General features: G+C 45.4%; 2 protein-coding genes across 2 annotated transcripts in view; both read right to left on the bottom strand.

Moving 5' to 3' along the window:
* The window catches only part of LOC144111886 (uncharacterized), a 41,604-nt gene extending 38,197 nt beyond the window's left edge, over positions 1–3,407 (bottom strand). The window contains exons 1-3 of the mRNA XM_077644913.1: positions 3,387–3,407; positions 2,095–3,274; positions 1,104–1,250 (exon numbers count right to left, since the gene is read on the bottom strand). Of these exons, the coding sequence (XP_077501039.1) occupies positions 1,104–1,250; positions 2,095–3,274; positions 3,387–3,407 (1,348 nt within the window). The remainder of the gene's footprint in view (positions 1–1,103; positions 1,251–2,094; positions 3,275–3,386) is intronic.
* Positions 3,408–5,967: 2,560 nt separating this feature from the next.
* Positions 5,968–18,305, bottom strand: part of LOC144111885 (uncharacterized) — a 35,378-nt gene continuing 23,040 nt past the window's right edge. Inside the window, exons 7-12 of the mRNA XM_077644912.1 lie at positions 16,996–17,072; positions 11,367–11,436; positions 10,354–10,500; positions 7,860–9,335; positions 6,869–7,015; positions 5,968–6,041 (exon numbers count right to left, since the gene is read on the bottom strand). Of these exons, the coding sequence (XP_077501038.1) occupies positions 5,968–6,041; positions 6,869–7,015; positions 7,860–9,335; positions 10,354–10,500; positions 11,367–11,436; positions 16,996–17,072 (1,991 nt within the window). The remainder of the gene's footprint in view (positions 6,042–6,868; positions 7,016–7,859; positions 9,336–10,353; positions 10,501–11,366; positions 11,437–16,995; positions 17,073–18,305) is intronic.

The raw sequence follows: 18,305 nt of genomic DNA, 5'->3' as shown, positions 1-18,305 counted from the left end.
GGGCTATAAATGGAAACATACAGACACGGAGACTGGGGCCACCTACGTAAATGACAAAGGGACGTGACTTTGTTAGGATTAAGCAAAATGACTTGCTTTATCATAAACATGTAATGTTCAAGTGAGGTACTGGCTAGTTTTGCCTGGAAAAAAAAAGGACAGAAAAAAGTGCTGCCTGAAGGCATATGCTGTGACTGTGATTTACGTTTTTTCGGACAGCTCTAAACTTCCATCTTCCATTTCCTTAGACCTCTTGTAGTTGCCAATGGGCTGTGCTACATATACACACATATGAAAGAATGCAAGTCTTTGAAACAAGCTGCAAGATGCCTTGCTTCAAGTGACCACCTCAATACCAAGGCCCTAACTGTATGGCACTCCAGACCGGTTATGGGATATACGCTATGGCAAAAGCATTCCAACCAGCAGCCACATAGATACATGTCTAAGCTTCTCATATACATTGTGTCATGACACGTGTCGTAAATGTATGCAAGGAAGGACTGCCCCTGTCTGCGGTCAACTGCAAGAACGTATTGCAAGAGTAGACCATTCCCGCTCTGCAGGTAGCAGCTGTGGTTATTTACCGCCACTGGTGTCTCGCCTTCACCAGCTGCTCTTAGTTACTGCAGAATCTGGCAGCACTGATCCCCTTCAGTTCGGACTGGTAATAATTGCTGACTGCAGTCACCACTTGTAGTACGACAAAAAAAAAAGGTGCTCCCTCGGATTTGCCATTGTTAAAAAGGTTTTATGATGAAACGGCCACCTCGGCAACACTTCGAGAGGCTTTTCAGCATCCTAGCAGAACAAACAGGAAAACCCATACTGGGTGACAAAACGTCTGTCACCTATGTCCTAAAGTCTGGGCAAAGTTGGAGGCGCCAGGTATGTAGAACCTATAAACAACATCAAACCATATTGCGACCTACGCAAACAGGAGCAGCATATGATAGGCATACGCAGCTTTGCCCCAATTTTGGCGTGAATATAAGTGCACTCAGGGTTAGCAGCAAGCATGAGCAGCACATTGTTGGTAGTAGCACGAGGAAGAACGTGATTTCAGTGGTGAGACAATATAACAGGTCAAGCAAGCAACTCACCATGGGCTGTTGGGTGCTTGTGCCCTTGTGTTGCAGTCATGCTGCCTTCTGGCGTCTCAGTTCCAGTAGTCTGATCCGGCCACGAAATCGTTGCTGGACTGTGCTCGGAGAGGGGACGTCTAATCCGTCTCTTCACCCATGGTCTGCCTGTATAAGGCATTGACACGACATCTGAAGCAGTACCTCTGAAGCAGTACCATCTGAAGCAGCAGCATGAATTAACTATGAATCTATGAATGGATGGTTTGGTTTCCTTGTGTTGTTGGAACTGTATACATGCCTCGTTCCAAACAATAAACACCAGTTGAAAGTCAGCGCTCGTGTGTGTCGTGTCTCCCTTCGTGTCCGTGTCTTAGTGAGCGCTGTTCTGGTTATAATGAGTTACCAACTCGCCCAAGGATCTGTTTTAACCCAGTATGGGTAGCTGTCCACCATCTAGTCATTGCAATATGCTGAGCTAAGGTCGGCGTAACGATGTTTTTCCACAACTGCCGCAATTATCCCTGCACTATGGTGTTGAGCTGCATATTGCTATGATTAGCATGACATTGGTCTAGTAGGAGCTAAGTGTCATGCTCTCTCTTTCTCTCGCACACACGCGCGCACACACACTTAAAAATTAAAGAGACCAAATCAAATTATTTTTAATCATGATGGTAGCAGGCTGTGACTGCCGTTTAGCCCAATTACGAAACATGTCACCTTCATCCAAGCAACAAGCATCAGATTGCGATGCTTCGCAGTTACTGCTCATGAATAAAAGTTCATGCTGTCACCTAGTTACTTGTGATGGCATGATAACAGTCCTTTGACAGCTTGATATAATGCAGCCATATTGTTCCAACACACATTGAAAGCCTGCACTGTGTCCCTGCCATCCAGTGTTCTCACCCAAATTTTACAGTACGAGCTGCAAAGTGAAGCCATGCATCAGGTCATTCACAATGTACGCATGGTTCTGCAACCTGCACAAGAAATCAGAAATACTTACGCTCTGATTCAAATACAGCCTCTGGATGCGGTGACAGGCCAGACTCGGCCAGTTGAGGCAGCAGCGCCGTTGTGGTTGGCTGCACTGGCTCAGATGAAGCTGCAAGTGCCACGGACTCGAGGACAGAGGCCGGAGCAAGCTCGGGGGAAGCCGGCAGAGCCGTCACTGGCCCCTCCTGACCAAGATTTTGCTGCTTCAGTTCACAGCGAGCGGCAGATTCTGCCACCTGACTTAGCATAAAAAGGTCTGGTGGCCAAGCTGTCTGTGGTGGTTCTGACCGAGCAGGCACGTCCAGTCCTGTCTCCTGCACAGAGATAGCCCCAAGCGCCATCGGTCCTGCAACGTGCTCCAACATCCCTGCAATATCCTGTGGTAGTTTGGAGGAAGCTGAAGTCATCGTAAGTTCCTCCACAGCTTCCATTACAGGGGCCTGCAACTCCATCTTGGAGACAGCAGCAGACTTCAGCTCTTCTGACAGAGATGCCTGCGTGCTAGCTACCAATACATGTCTGGATTCAGATGCTTCTGAAAGAGGTGACACCTCCGGCAAAAGGCCTGGGTTCAGTGCAGATATAGCTACAGGCGCCATTGCCTCTTCAGCATGCTCCAGCTGCATTGCTGTTTCCTGGGGCAGCTCAAAGGATCCTGAAGTCACCATTAGTTCTCTCGCAGCTTCCATTGCAAGATTCTGCTGCTCCAGTTTGGAGGAAGTAAAAGGCTCCAGCTGCTCCTCCAGATATTCCTGCACACTAGCCCCCGACGGCTGTGTGGGTTGGGGTGGTTCTGAAGTAGGAGTCAGCTCTGGCACAGGCCTTAGGTCTGGTACAGAGACAGATGCAAGCGCCATTGTGTCGTTGACGTGCTCCAGCATCCCTGCAGTCTCGTGTGGCAGTTTGGAAGAAACTGAAAGTGCCACAAGTTCCTTAACATCTCTCATTGCAAGATCCTGCTGCTCATCCAGAGATTCCTGCATGTGAGCCTCTGACAGTCTTTTGGGTTGGGGTGGTTCTGAAGTTACTTCCAGCACTAGCCCTGGCTCTGGTACAGAGATGGATGCAAATGCCATTTGCTCTTTGCCATGCTCCTGCCCCTCAGCCGCATCCTGTGGCAGTTCGAAGGAAGCCAAAGGCACCACAGGTTCCTCCAGAGTAGCAGGCTCCAGCTGCTCCTCCCGAGATACCTGCACACAAGCCTCCAACAGACGTGTGGGTTGGGATGGTCCTGGAGGAGGAGTAGACTCCGGCACTGGCTCTGGTGAAGAGGTCTCTGGCTCTGGTGGAGAGGCCACTGACTGCAGTGACCAGGGCAGCCATAGGGATATGGAGGGCAGGTCTGGTAAGGTGACCTCAAATTGGTCAACTTTGTTTTCCTCCCCACCATGTGGAGGAGATGGAGGCAAGGGAGTGAGCGACCGGCGATCCCCCATTTCTGCTCTCATGTTGATCAGCATGCTTCTCTCATCAGAGGCACCGTCACCTGCAAGTAAATTAACAAAGCAAAGTGCATTCTCCCATACTAAACACAACGAAATGTAGGGGGAAAACGTGAGTGAAAGTGAACACAGACGAAAATTAGTGACCAACCAACATATGTATGAAAAAAATTCACCATTCTACCTCGTTCATTTGAGACACAAATAATCGTAGAACAAAAAATAAAAAAAATCCTCTCATATACTTGGCCTGGGAAGAAGCTTTGTTCTTGTTCGATGATATCAAAATAAATTTCCCATGGTACAGCCTTTCTTGGATTGAATAGTGTGGTTGGATTTTGCTGGAATTTTTTCCCTTTTTTGGTTCTCGTGAAAATCGAGGCAAAAACCTATGGGGAGAAGCGTGGAGGCTAGCGAGAACGGTTTAGTTTAAGTTGAGGACAGCACACCAAACTGAAGAAGAACGATAGGTGTAACGTTAAGCTGGAAGTGGGCAGATTGGGTGAGGGAACAAACGCAGGTTAATGACATCCTAGTCAAAATCAAGAGAAAGAAATGGGCTTGGGCAAGGCATGTAATGTGAAGACAAGATACCCCGATGGCCCTTAAGGTGGGTTCAGACAAGCGGACCGAATCGCGTATGGCCCGCGCGCGTCAGCGCGGTTATTGCGACACGTGACCAAGCATCTGTCAGTCGGTCTGGACGTCGAGCATTCACACGAATCCAGCGTACAATCTGCACGTCCTCTCTCCTGCAGCGTGCTTGCGGAACAAACAGGAAAACCCATACTGAGTGACAACACGTCTGTTACCTATGTCCCACAGTCTGAGCAAAGTTGGAGGCGCCAGGTATGTAGAACCTATAAACAACATCAAACCACATTGCGACCCATGCAAAGAGGAGCATATGGTATGCATACGCAGCTTTGCCCCCATTTTGGCGTGAATATAAGTGCACTCAGGGTTAGCAGCACGCATGAGCAGCACATTTTTGGTAGCAGCATGAGGAAGAACATGATTTCAGTGGTGAGACAATATAACAGGCCAAGCAAGCATCTCACCATGGGCTGTTGGGTGCTTGTGCCCTTGTGGTGCAGTCATACTGCCTTCTGACGTCTCAGTTCCAGTAGCCTGATCCAGCCGCAAAATCTTTGCTGGACTGTGCTTGGAGGGGAGACGTGCACACCGTCTCTTCAGCCTTTGTCCACCTGTATAAGGCATTGACACGACATCTGAAGCAGTACCCAGTATGGGCAGCTGCATTGCCCACCATCCAGTCATTGCAATATGCTGAGCTAAGCTTGGTGTAACGATGTTTTGCCACAACTGCTGCAATTATCCCTGCACTATAGTGTTGAGCTGCATATAAGAAAATCGCTATCATTAGCATGACACTGGTCTAGTAGGAGCTAAGTGTCATGCTCTAGGTTACTTGCCACATCAGTTCTGTAGCACCTTTCAGTGTTTTTGTTTACCCATGATACACAAGGGTTTTAACCGTTACATATGGTGCATTGATGGCTGCGAGACAACAGCTAACTTCATTTACTGGAAGGCGCAGCCTCCAGAACAAACGAAAGCAGAAAAATACCTTACTATTATTTATCTTTTATTGTCTCTTGTCAAGTAGAGTAGTTACTAAGCATTCATTTGAGACAAGAGATAATTTACCAATCTAGAAGACATGCCACCAGTGAGAGCCAAAAAAACGACCTATATGTTGTTTGTGCGACCCTACTACTTCATTAGCAGGTTCAGCTCTTTTCTTATACTTCGTTACATCTTCTTCTGTCTGAAATGATCACCCAATTACTTTTCCACATATCACCTTAATCCATGTTTCTCGCGTTTTGCAAGAACTCTTTTCTCTATTCATTCCTTTGTCTCCATGGATTGGCCAGCTCTGCCATCCATACTGGAGCCCGTGAATCACATGGTTTGTTAACCTGTCAATGATGCTGTCACAATTAAGTTGCAGCGGTATACTAACTGTAGATGAAAAAAATAATAAAGTTGAGAAGTGGATTGTTACAGAGTATGGTCCCTGGTCACCGTATGCCATCTAGCTGTCGTGACAGTCAAGGGATCAAGGCTCTACAGAATTCAGTTTAATGCTTATATAGGCTGTTTTCAATTATCTTACATTTTAGCACTATGTTCCAATGTCGATCAGCTACTATGTTTCTCCCTCGCATATGAGTTATTCTTCGAACTTTGTGAAAAAAATGCTTATATCAACAGGGCTATAAATGGAAACATACAGACACGGAGACTGGGGCCACCTACGTAAATGACAAAGGGACGTGACTTTGTTAGGATTAAGCAAAATGACTTGCTTTATCATAAACATGTAATGTTCAAGTGAGGTACTGGCTAGTTTTGCCTGGAAAAAAAAAGGACAGAAAAAAGTGCTGCCTGAAGGCATATGCTGTGACTGTGATTTACGTTTTTTCGGACAGCTCTAAACTTCCATCTTCCATTTCCTTAGACCTCTTGTAGTTGCCAATGGGCTGTGCTACATATACACACATATGAAAGAATGCAAGTCTTTGAAACAAGCTGCAAGATGCCTTGCTTCAAGTGACCACCTCAATACCAAGGCCCTAACTGTATGGCACTCCAGACCGGTTATGGGATATACGCTATGGCAAAAGCATTCCAACCAGCAGCCACATAGATACATGTCTAAGCTTCTCATATACATTGTGTCATGACACGTGTCGTAAATGTATGCAAGGAAGGACTGCCCCTGTCTGCGGTCAACTGCAAGAACGTATTGCAAGAGTAGACCATTCCCGCTCTGCAGGTAGCAGCTGTGGTTATTTACCGCCACTGGTGTCTCGCCTTCACCAGCTGCTCTTAGTTACTGCAGAATCTGGCGGCACTGATCCCCTTCAGTTCGGACTGGTAATAATTGCTGACTGCAGTCACCACTTGTAGTACGACAAAAAAAAAGGTGCTCCCTCGGATTTGCCATTGTTAAAAAGGTTTTATGATGAAACGGCCACCTCGGCAACACTTCGAGAGGCTTTTCAGCATCCTAGCAGAACAAACAGGAAAACCCATACTGGGTGACAAAACGTCTGTCACCTATGTCCTAAAGTCTGGGCAAAGTTGGAGGCGCCAGGTATGTAGAACCTATAAACAACATCAAACCATATTGCGACCTACGCAAACAGGAGCAGCATATGATAGGCATACGCAGCTTTGCCCCAATTTTGGCGTGAATATAAGTGCACTCAGGGTTAGCAGCAAGCATGAGCAGCACATTGTTGGTAGTAGCACGAGGAAGAACGTGATTTCAGTGGTGAGACAATATAACAGGTCAAGCAAGCAACTCACCATGGGCTGTTGGGTGCTTGTGCCCTTGTGTTGCAGTCATGCTGCCTTCTGGCGTCTCAGTTCCAGTAGTCTGATCCGGCCACGAAATCGTTGCTGGACTGTGCTCGGAGAGGGGACGTCTAATCCGTCTCTTCACCCATGGTCTGCCTGTATAAGGCATTGACACGACATCTGAAGCAGTACCTCTGAAGCAGTACCATCTGAAGCAGCAGCATGAATTAACTATGAATCTATGAATGGATGGTTTGGTTTCCTTGTGTTGTTGGAACTGTATACATGCCTCGTTCCAAACAATAAACACCAGTTGAAAGTCAGCGCTCGTGTGTGTCGTGTCTCCCTTCGTGTCCGTGTCTTAGTGAGCGCTGTTCTGGTTATAATGAGTTACCAACTCGCCCAAGGATCTGTTTTAACCCAGTATGGGTAGCTGTCCACCATCTAGTCATTGCAATATGCTGAGCTAAGGTCGGCGTAACGATGTTTTTCCACAACTGCCGCAATTATCCCTGCACTATGGTGTTGAGCTGCATATTGCTATGATTAGCATGACATTGGTCTAGTAGGAGCTAAGTGTCATGCTCTCTCTTTCTCTCGCACACACGCGCGCACACACACTTAAAAATTAAAGAGACCAAATCAAATTATTTTTAATCATGATGGTAGCAGGCTGTGACTGCCGTTTAGCCCAATTACGAAACATGTCACCTTCATCCAAGCAACAAGCATCAGATTGCGATGCTTCGCAGTTACTGCTCATGAATAAAAGTTCATGCTGTCACCTAGTTACTTGTGATGGCATGATAACAGTCCTTTGACAGCTTGATATAATGCAGCCATATTGTTCCAACACACATTGAAAGCCTGCACTGTGTCCCTGCCATCCAGTGTTCTCACCCAAATTTTACAGTACGAGCTGCAAAGTGAAGCCATGCATCAGGTCATTCACAATGTACGCATGGTTCTGCAACCTGCACAAGAAATCAGAAATACTTACGCTCTGATTCAAATACAGCCTCTGGATGCGGTGACAGGCCAGACTCGGCCAGTTGAGGCAGCAGCGCCGTTGTGGTTGGCTGCACTGGCTCAGATGAAGCTGCAAGTGCCACGGACTCGAGGACAGAGGCCGGAGCAAGCTCGGGGGAAGCCGGCAGAGCCGTCACTGGCCCCTCCTGACCAAGATTTTGCTGCTTCAGTTCACAGCGAGCGGCAGATTCTGCCACCTGACTTAGCATAAAAAGGTCTGGTGGCCAAGCTGTCTGTGGTGGTTCTGACCGAGCAGGCACGTCCAGTCCTGTCTCCTGCACAGAGATAGCCCCAAGCGCCATCGGTCCTGCAACGTGCTCCAACATCCCTGCAATATCCTGTGGTAGTTTGGAGGAAGCTGAAGTCATCGTAAGTTCCTCCACAGCTTCCATTACAGGGGCCTGCAACTCCATCTTGGAGACAGCAGCAGACTTCAGCTCTTCTGACAGAGATGCCTGCGTGCTAGCTACCAATACATGTCTGGATTCAGATGCTTCTGAAAGAGGTGACACCTCCGGCAAAAGGCCTGGGTTCAGTGCAGATATAGCTACAGGCGCCATTGCCTCTTCAGCATGCTCCAGCTGCATTGCTGTTTCCTGGGGCAGCTCAAAGGATCCTGAAGTCACCATTAGTTCTCTCGCAGCTTCCATTGCAAGATTCTGCTGCTCCAGTTTGGAGGAAGTAAAAGGCTCCAGCTGCTCCTCCAGATATTCCTGCACACTAGCCCCCGACGGCTGTGTGGGTTGGGGTGGTTCTGAAGTAGGAGTCAGCTCTGGCACAGGCCTTAGGTCTGGTACAGAGACAGATGCAAGCGCCATTGTGTCGTTGACGTGCTCCAGCATCCCTGCAGTCTCGTGTGGCAGTTTGGAAGAAACTGAAAGTGCCACAAGTTCCTTAACATCTCTCATTGCAAGATCCTGCTGCTCATCCAGAGATTCCTGCATGTGAGCCTCTGACAGTCTTTTGGGTTGGGGTGGTTCTGAAGTTACTTCCAGCACTAGCCCTGGCTCTGGTACAGAGATGGATGCAAATGCCATTTGCTCTTTGCCATGCTCCTGCCCCTCAGCCGCATCCTGTGGCAGTTCGAAGGAAGCCAAAGGCACCACAGGTTCCTCCAGAGTAGCAGGCTCCAGCTGCTCCTCCCGAGATACCTGCACACAAGCCTCCAACAGACGTGTGGGTTGGGATGGTCCTGGAGGAGGAGTAGACTCCGGCACTGGCTCTGGTGAAGAGGTCTCTGGCTCTGGTGGAGAGGCCACTGACTGCAGTGACCAGGGCAGCCATAGGGATATGGAGGGCAGGTCTGGTAAGGTGACCTCAAATTGGTCAACTTTGCTTTCCTCCCCACCATGTGGAGGAGATGGAGGCAAGGGAGTGAGCGACCGGCGATCCCCCATTTCTGCTCTCATGTTGATCAGCATGCTTCTCTCATCAGAGGCACCGTCACCTGCAAGTAAATTAACAAAGCAAAGTGCATTCTCCCATACTAAACACAACGAAATGTAGGGGGAAAACGTGAGTGAAAGTGAACACAGACGAAAATTAGTGACCAACCAACATATGTATGAAAAAAATTCACCATTCTACCTCGTTCATTTCAGACACAGATAATCGTAGAACAAAAAATAAAAAAAATCCTCTCATACTACTTGGCCTGGGAAGAAGCTTTGTTCTTGTTCGATGATATCAAAATAAATTTCCCATGGTACAGCCTTTCTTGGCTTGAATAGTGTGGTTGGATTTTGCTGGAATTTTTTCCCTTTTTTGGTTCTCGTGAAAATCGAGGCAAAAACCTATGGGGAGAAGCGTGGAGGCTAGCGAGAACGGTTTAGTTTAAGTTGAGGACAGCACACCAAACTGAAGAAGAACGATAGGTGTAACGTTAAGCTGGAAGTGGGCAGATTGGGTGAGGGAACAAACGCAGGTTAATGACATCCTAGTCAAAATCAAGAGGAAGAAATGGGCTTGGGCAAGGCATGTAATGTGAAGACAAGATACCCCGATGGCCCTTAAGGTGGGTTCAGACAAGCGGACCGAATCGCGTATGGCCCGCGCGCGTCAGCGCGGTTATTGCGACACGTGACCAAGCATCTGTCAGTCGGTCTGGACGTCGAGCATTCACACGAATCCAGCGTACAATCTGCACGTCCTCTCTCCTGCAGCGTACTTGCGGAACAAACAGGAAAACCCATACTGAGTGACAACACGTCTGTTACCTATGTCCCACAGTCTGAGCAAAGTTGGAGGCGCCAGGTATGTAGAACCTATAAACAACATCAAACCACATTGCGACCCATGCAAAGAGGAGCATATGGTATGCATACGCAGCTTTGCCCCCATTTTGGCGTGAATATAAGTGCACTCAGGGTTAGCAGCACGCATGAGCAGCACATTTTTGGTAGCAGCATGAGGAAGAACATGATTTCAGTGGTGAGACAATATAACAGGCCAAGCAAGCATCTCACCATGGGCTGTTGGGTGCTTGTGCCCTTGTGGTGCAGTCATACTGCCTTCTGACGTCTCAGTTCCAGTAGCCTGATCCAGCCGCAAAATCTTTGCTGGACTGTGCTTGGAGGGGAGACGTGCACACCGTCTCTTCAGCCTTTGTCCACCTGTATAAGGCATTGACACGACATCTGAAGCAGTACCCAGTATGGGCAGCTGCATTGCTTACCATCCAGTCATTGCAATATGCTGAGCTAAGCTTGGTGTAACGATGTTTTGCCACAACTGCTGCAATTATCCCTGCACTATAGTGTTGAGCTGCATATAAGAAAATCGCTATCATTAGCATGACACTGGTCTAGTAGGAGCTAAGTGTCATGCTCTAGGTTACTTGCCACATCAGTTCTGTAGCACCTTTCAGTGTTTTTGTTTACCCATGATACACAAGGGTTTTAACCGTTACATATGGTGCATTGATGGCTGCGAGACAACAGCTAACTAACTTCATTTACTGGAAGACGCAGCCTCCAGAACAAACGAAAGCAGAAGAATACCTTACTATTATTTATCTTTTATTGTCTCTTGTCAAGTAGAGTAGTTACTAAGCATTCATTTGAGACAAGAGATAATTTACCAATCTAGAAGACATGCCACCAGTGAGAGCCAAACCAACGACCTATATGTTGTTTGTGCGACCCTACAACTTCATTAGCAGGTTCAGCTCTTTTCTTATACTTCGTTACATCTTCTTCTGTCTGAAATGATCACCCAATTACTTTTCCACTGTTGCAGCGACAATAAAGAATAAATCACAACAGTAATGTTTCCCTATGCTTTCCTTGGTTTCAAAGACTGTTAGGATCTTTAGTTTTTTGTATGCGTTCTAATACAACCTTAATCTTACCTATTCTCAGCTATACATGTACACAATAAAGGAGCTTAAGCTGATAACTTCCTGTTTTGTCCCCCACCCCTGAAATACAGCTGCCTCGTTCTTGCTTGCTATGGTGTTGACGTACAAATGCGAACGCACCTTGGTCTCTTGGAGCCTCCGAGGCTGCCTGGTTCCATGTCCGCACATATATCAACGCTCTGGAGCAGTTCTGCACACATGCAGAAACCACACGATGAACACATGAAGAACACATTCAATACACCTCTTTTAGAACCAATGCATGCAAGCAAATCTGCTGCAAGCTTTCGGATTCCTCCGCAGAGGCAGAAAGAAGGCCAAGAACACTCTGTGCCAGGTTCTCCCCGACCATAACCAAAGCTCTTCAAATTGTTGAACTGGCCTCCTTCATGCAAGACGGCGACGAACACACACAATAGGGCCCTGGTGTCACCTCCTAAGCACATCGTCTGCCAACAGTTACAGACTGCCTCATATTGCTTCCAAGAAAATTATACAAAATGCTTTACTCATGGCTGCAGTCAGCTAGCTGCGCTAATCCTCATTCGGTCATGGAGCTGAAAAAAATTTCTGATTACATTTCGAGGCATTGTTCAAGACAGGCTGCTCCTCTTTTAGTTATCTAATACACAACAAAATGCAAAAACTGCCCTAAGACTGGAATAATCACAAAGTGAACAAGGGAAAGGAAAGTCTCAGATTGCTTGCCAATGTTTCGACAAGAGGTCTTGTCTTCGCCTGGGCATCCATCACTGGCATCCAAAGTGATGCAAGTATTTAAAGAAAGTGATTGTACAGTATTTTTAACCTTCACTTGCTGTAAGATATGCTCGAACACTTCCTGTACTCTAACCTAGGTAAAGCACTTCTAGGAAAATATCATTTTTCTCCTGGTCAGCACGGTTTTCCCTCCGGTTTATCATGCACAACACAACTAAATGAACTCGGATGGGAACCCGCACTACGCTAAAAGCTATAGCCCTGGGCATAGATGCATCAAGATCAGGTGAGCAATAACAGGGACTAGTTGGTAGTTCATCGTACACAAAATCACACCAGACTGATCACTAAAATGAGAAGCCACATTTGTGCACCCTTGTGTATTAGTCATCACCCCGGTGCGGTTTTCTGCACAAAGATTTCAGGAGCTCAGAGAACAAATGCTGTGATAACTCGGACTCGTTGCTTCGGTTGAGCAATACGTAGCATATAGTGCCTAGATATGTTTTATTAGAAGCATACCTCCCAAGATAGCAAACTAATTTGCACCAGACATATTTGCAACCAGTTTAAAAACTGATCAACAAGTATATGCACAATCTTCTTTTGCAAAAAAATTGCCACACCTAGTTAGCTTTCATTTTCATAATAATCTCGAGAGGATAAGCAATTGTTTACCCTTGCATAAACAGTACGTTGTTCTGAACAGTGTAACATCAGATCTATAAAGTGCACTTTTATTCCTTGTGTTGTGAGGGCCAGTGTCAGTGCCGCGAGCAGGTGTCAAAGTGGAGCACTGTGGAACAAGCTGATGGGGACGGCAACGCGGTGGCCTGGGGGAAGGGCGCAGGAACTGGACATGCGTGGTGCTTGGTATGAGCGGGGAGGACTGCCGCGGTGGAGACATACACGTGCGTGAACTGCGGCATGCGAAGGACACCGGCATGGGGGAGTGCGCGACGGTATATGACCTTGGTCTAGTAAATAAACTTTGAGGCCTAATAGTGTCAATAAATGACTGAGCAGCAGACCTTCCATCCACCATCATCAGGCCATACGCTAATGACTGTGCTGTATACTGTCCAATCAAATTCCTTGACGATGTGTCTATTTTGCAGTCTAAAGTCAAAAAAGTCTCTCTCTGGTGCAATCTATGGCAGATGACTTTCAGTACTGAAAAATGTTATGTGCAGTTTACAAAAAGAAAGGATGAAAAAAGCCCTCCCTTAGCTCGTGTAAAACAAATAATGTGGTTTGAACTACAGAAACTGTTAAATATATTGAAGTTACATTTACTGAAGTGCTTCACTGGCCTAATCATACTAAATTACAGCAAAAAGCTTATTGTTTTTACCAAAGTGATTTTTAAGCACACTCAGTCATCCTTGAAAGTAAACATACCTGACTAACATTATGTCTGCCTTAGAATATGAATGTATAACTTGGGATCAACACAAAAGAAACCTCACAGATAAAATGGAACAAGCGCAAAAAAGGAAGCAGTACGCTTTGTCACAGGAAATTATAATTTTGCTGGCAGAGGCTATGCAATGTAAGTAAAGCCCTTCGTTTTTCATGTAAAACACACTTTTACCTGGTTTTTGCACACCGAACTTCTTTCTTAAGAATCAGGTCAAACCCGATTTTTCCCTGAAAGTGGGCCGGCCTTCTAGACCATATTGGTCTTCAGCTCACAAAGCTCAAGACACCACAAGAAAATTTGTGGATATCTAAAGCTTATTGCAGAGGGGTGTCTTTGGTCAATCAAGGACCCTGAACCTCTTTTAATTCTTGTTCTTATGAGGTGGACGAATCTGAGGACAAGTTTGAAAAGGACGATGTAGAAACGAGAGGCCAGAACATGGGTGCCGACAAGACGTTGTATATCAATTTCGCTTAGGAAGCACCATCCACGCTGACAACACCCTGACCCAACACCTTCCGCATTTAAAATCGTCGCTATGATGTTTAATGTTTTCACATAATACAAATAATGGCAGGATGTGGTATTGCTCAGACGCGGGAGTCTCTCATGGGAGACTGATAGAGTATGCGATGGAATATTTGTAACAGGGTATAAAAAAATCTTAACTAGTAAATAACTTTTTACTGGAATCTGCAATTTCCATTTTGTTTATGAAATATTGAGCAAAACAAGAAAATTTCGTGTCTAGCAGAAAAACAAATCATTGCCATTATACTGTCTTGTGTACCAAAAAAGCCCAAACTACGTAAAATTTTTTTTCTGAGTAACCCAATTTTCACCCAAATTTGAGCTAGAAAAATATGGTCGGTTTTCTACACCCCCCACATCGAAAAGAAAAAGAACCCAAAACGAAGGGCCCTGAATATAAGGAGGTCTAGGTTAGAAAATGTTCGCTATGCACAGAAAAAAAACCTGATCAAAATTTCACAACACGTACGTTCTCATCATACTCGAGCAAAAGTTCAGCCTGGCAGGGTTAATCCACATGCATATCTCAAGCCTTGGCGGTGCCTTGAATGTACACACAAAATCTGGCAGACAGTTCTTCCCTAACGAGTTCTCCACGCTTTCTGCTATGGGCCTCCAGGCATACATAAACATGCGACAGTGTTTTATAGATCATATTTAGTTAAATACTTGCATGACAGAATGCACCTTTAAATCAAAATTACAAATAATCTCATGGAAAAGCACGAGACACTTGGGAGCTGTTTGGCCGCAGGAAGCAGAAATCTGGTTTAGACAAATCAACCAACTTGGAAACCTGCTCAGAGCACCCCCATTGTTTCGCACTTCTTAAAACACCCACTATGTGCGAGCACAGTGGTACTTGGGGTGCGGAGGCGGTGCATTTTTTCAAGAATTCCGTTTAAAACAAATGCGCATCATATGTACGTGGGTTCTGATTAGGGTACACACAAATAAAACTGGCACAGGTAGAACACTGTTCGTTAAGAAGCAGCAACAAATTTCGTCTAGGAGAGACAATACATACCAAGAAAATTAGACCGTACCAGTACCACATATAATAATAGCTTTAAATAATTCTTTTTCCTAACACAGTTAGCAACTGGGAGTAGCTCCCTAACAAAGTGATGGCTGCACTTCAAATCAAAAGCACAACTGAGAGCATTGTTCACAGATGCTCCTTAGTGATGATCAGATTCGCTGATGTGTTCTGCTGCTCATTGAGGCATGCAACAATACCTTTAATTTCTTCCCTTACTCTCCGCTGTCGATGTTCCCCGATTATTTGTTGATATATGAGGCGTCCCTGGGAAGCCGATTGCAATTTTTTAAAAATAGGGTGTTTGAGGTAAAGAGAAGCTTTTTGCAGCATGGTAATACCAGTGTTGGTGAACGTCAAAAAACAAGTAAATCACGTGAACTAGTAAAGTGATTAACTAAATTCTAATAGTTAACTGTAAATATTACTGACAGGCATCTGGTTGCAATCAGAGATTTGTAGCTGGCCATTAGTAACGGCCATATCAGTATGATTTAGAGAACGCGGTTACCCTCAGCGCTGTGGCTCGACAAGATTTGGCTATTTCGACTAGTTACGAGCACTGGAGGGGTTGCTTTGCCTGCATGCTTTTCAAAAGCGCGCATATTTGGGTACGATGTAGCCAATATTAGTTGTGCTGGAGCAGCGAGAGTTATCAGGCTTTTGAAATTCTAAAAATTCACATGGCTATTACTAATGGCTGGCTGCAAATCTCTAATTGCAATCTGGTGCCTATCACTATAGTAGTTCAAAAGTTAACTACAGTAGAACCCCTCTATAGTAAAGTGACTCAGACCAGAAAAAATCTTTACTATATCAGGGTCTTTACTATATCAGTTGTTGGTGATGGTATGGCTCTGAGGATGCTCTCTGGAAATTCACTGGCTACTTACTAAACACAGTGTTAGTTTATGAAAGGAACTCACAAATACGTTCCATATACTACTCTTACTGTCTTTTTATGTGTTAATTACTTATCTTCAGTTATCTCATTTCATGTTATCACGTTTTCGATTTTGTTTATGTTCTGAGGAAGTTTGTCTTGAGCGACCCGCGCCTCCTTCTTTCTGCGTTCATAGCCCGCCTTACTTTTTTTTTTTTCGTGCGCGCCGCACGCTTCGCCTCACGGCCCCAAGATTAAGTTGGCTTCTCCTCACAGCTGTCAATTTTGGTGGTGAAGCTATCTCAAAGAGCGCCGTTTTATTGTCTTTGGTATGCATTTACCTCCGAATATCGGCCTCGCGCGTACCACGTTGTCATCATTCCGCGGGAGGTACGTCGCCAAGGCCAGGCTCTCTTTTCTATAGCCGTTTTATTTGAAAAAAAAAATCCTTACTATAACCGAAAAAAAAATGTACAGTTTGTCTATGGGAGGCGAAATGGGACCGCAGTTTCACTTTACTATATCCGGGTTCACTATAGTGGGGTTCTACTGTTTTAGAATTTGGCTAAATATCCCTTTACTAATTAACATGATTCCCGTTTTTTGACGTCTGCCAACACTGGTATTACCATGTTGCAAAAAGCTTAATTCTCTTTACTTAAAAAAAAACCTATACTTCAAGATTAGTGACTGCCTTCCCTGGAACACCTAGAGTAATGCTTAGTGGTTGGTGTGTTGGGTTTTATGGCACATAAAACAGCTGCGGGCTACCATGCACCAAAAACAGGGTCAGAAGGATCTCAGCTGCTGTGCTGCACGGTGGGACGCCAGTTTTTTACAGTGTCACAGTTTGTTAATGAAAGGTCTCCCTTTGTACAATTTCTTACAACTAAGCCCCTCCCCACTACAATAATGCCTTACTACAGTATAGTGTTGTAGGTATAACTAATAAATAAATTAATGAGACAGTGAGTGAGTGAGAGAGTAAGTTAAGTCAATAAACATTTAAATAAAAAGCTCGATAAAATGGCACCTCCTCAAAGACAACAAACAAAGCAATGCTACCACCAATATAAAACTAAAATTTTCTTTAATTCCCTAACAACTGACGCAAAAAAAAAATAATGCAATCAATAAAGCATTGACAACGTACCTCTGCTTTGTCTTGTTTGAGCCAAAACCGCTTCCGGCTGTTATACGATGCCTGTGCCTTTCGCTCCACCTCCAACACTGCACAAACAATGCACTGTTTGGTTCCATTGCCTCAACCCCTGACAAGTAAAAGTGGCACATCAGTATTTCGGCAGCCGTGGCCAAACCAGCACCGTCTGCTCGCCCTTATTACGATTATATACCTGCACAGACAACAGCATTTCGATAGAAGAAGCCAATTATGTTTCCGATCACCGAATTTATACTCAATGACAAAACTAAGAGAGAAAACGGTGAGGCAGGGATGCTTTAGGCAGGCACATTAGAAGGGCAACTCTAGTGATTTTTCAATTATCAGAGTGAAAACAGCACAAACTTCATGAAGGACGCAGAAAGGGAAGACGGAATGCAGACGCTGAACTAACAACTGAAGGCTTATTACTCTGACACCTCGAAGTTGTTAGTTCAATGTCTGTCTCGTCTTCCCTTTCTGAGTCCTTCGTGAAGTTTGTGCTGTTTTCGTAGTGATGAACAACCAACTAGCTCATGGTGTGTTCTTCAGGCTCATTTCAATGATCACTTATTAGAATTAAACTTTCATGTAGATTTTTCTCTCTGCCCTAGATCATTTTGGACAAGCTTGGCACTATTCAATTTTAAAGTTTACCATTTTTATCATTCCAGTTTAGGCAATTCTTATACTTAAAAGTGCATCTGTGATGTCGCAAACATTACCTACAACCTGCTTCCTGCTCGCTGAACAAAAATTTCAAAGCTTATATTAGGCCATTTCAACCACCTTATTACTGGAGTTAGTCATCACTCTCTGAGCCATGCTGTGCTGTGTACCGTCCAGACGTAACGAACAAAAGCAGAAATTAAATTGAACATGCTGTTTCACACAGCCATGATGAATGCATTGTGTTACTAGAAATGAGCTGTGCAAGCCTATATACTACAACTTTTCAGCAGTCATTCTTCCTGCGCACAGCATAAGACTGGAATGGAATGGCCACTGAAGTTGCCACCATCGTCGACCCAGTAACATTCAAGCAGCTCATCGATAACAATTCATCGTGATTTTCATTGAATTTCTTTGTAGCAATAGCTACATTACGCTAGCATTTCGAGCCTTCAGTGTGGCGGTGCCGCCACGTTGTTAGTCACGTGGTGCGGAGCAGCTGCCGGTGGCGCGGCGCTCTGGCGAAACTGAGTGGAGGGGGAGTGGAGAGGGGGGAAAGAGTGAATCACGTCCAGGGACGAAGATGAAGAAGGAACGCCCAGCGAAACGGAGCGGCGAAAGGCTGACTT

Source organism: Amblyomma americanum, unplaced genomic scaffold (assembly GCF_052857255.1).
Source record: "Amblyomma americanum isolate KBUSLIRL-KWMA unplaced genomic scaffold, ASM5285725v1 scaffold_12, whole genome shotgun sequence".
Classification (NCBI taxonomy): Eukaryota; Metazoa; Arthropoda; class Arachnida; order Ixodida; family Ixodidae; genus Amblyomma; species Amblyomma americanum.
The sequence above is the reverse complement of the archived record's forward strand: the minus strand, read 5'-3'. Positions and strand labels throughout refer to the sequence as shown.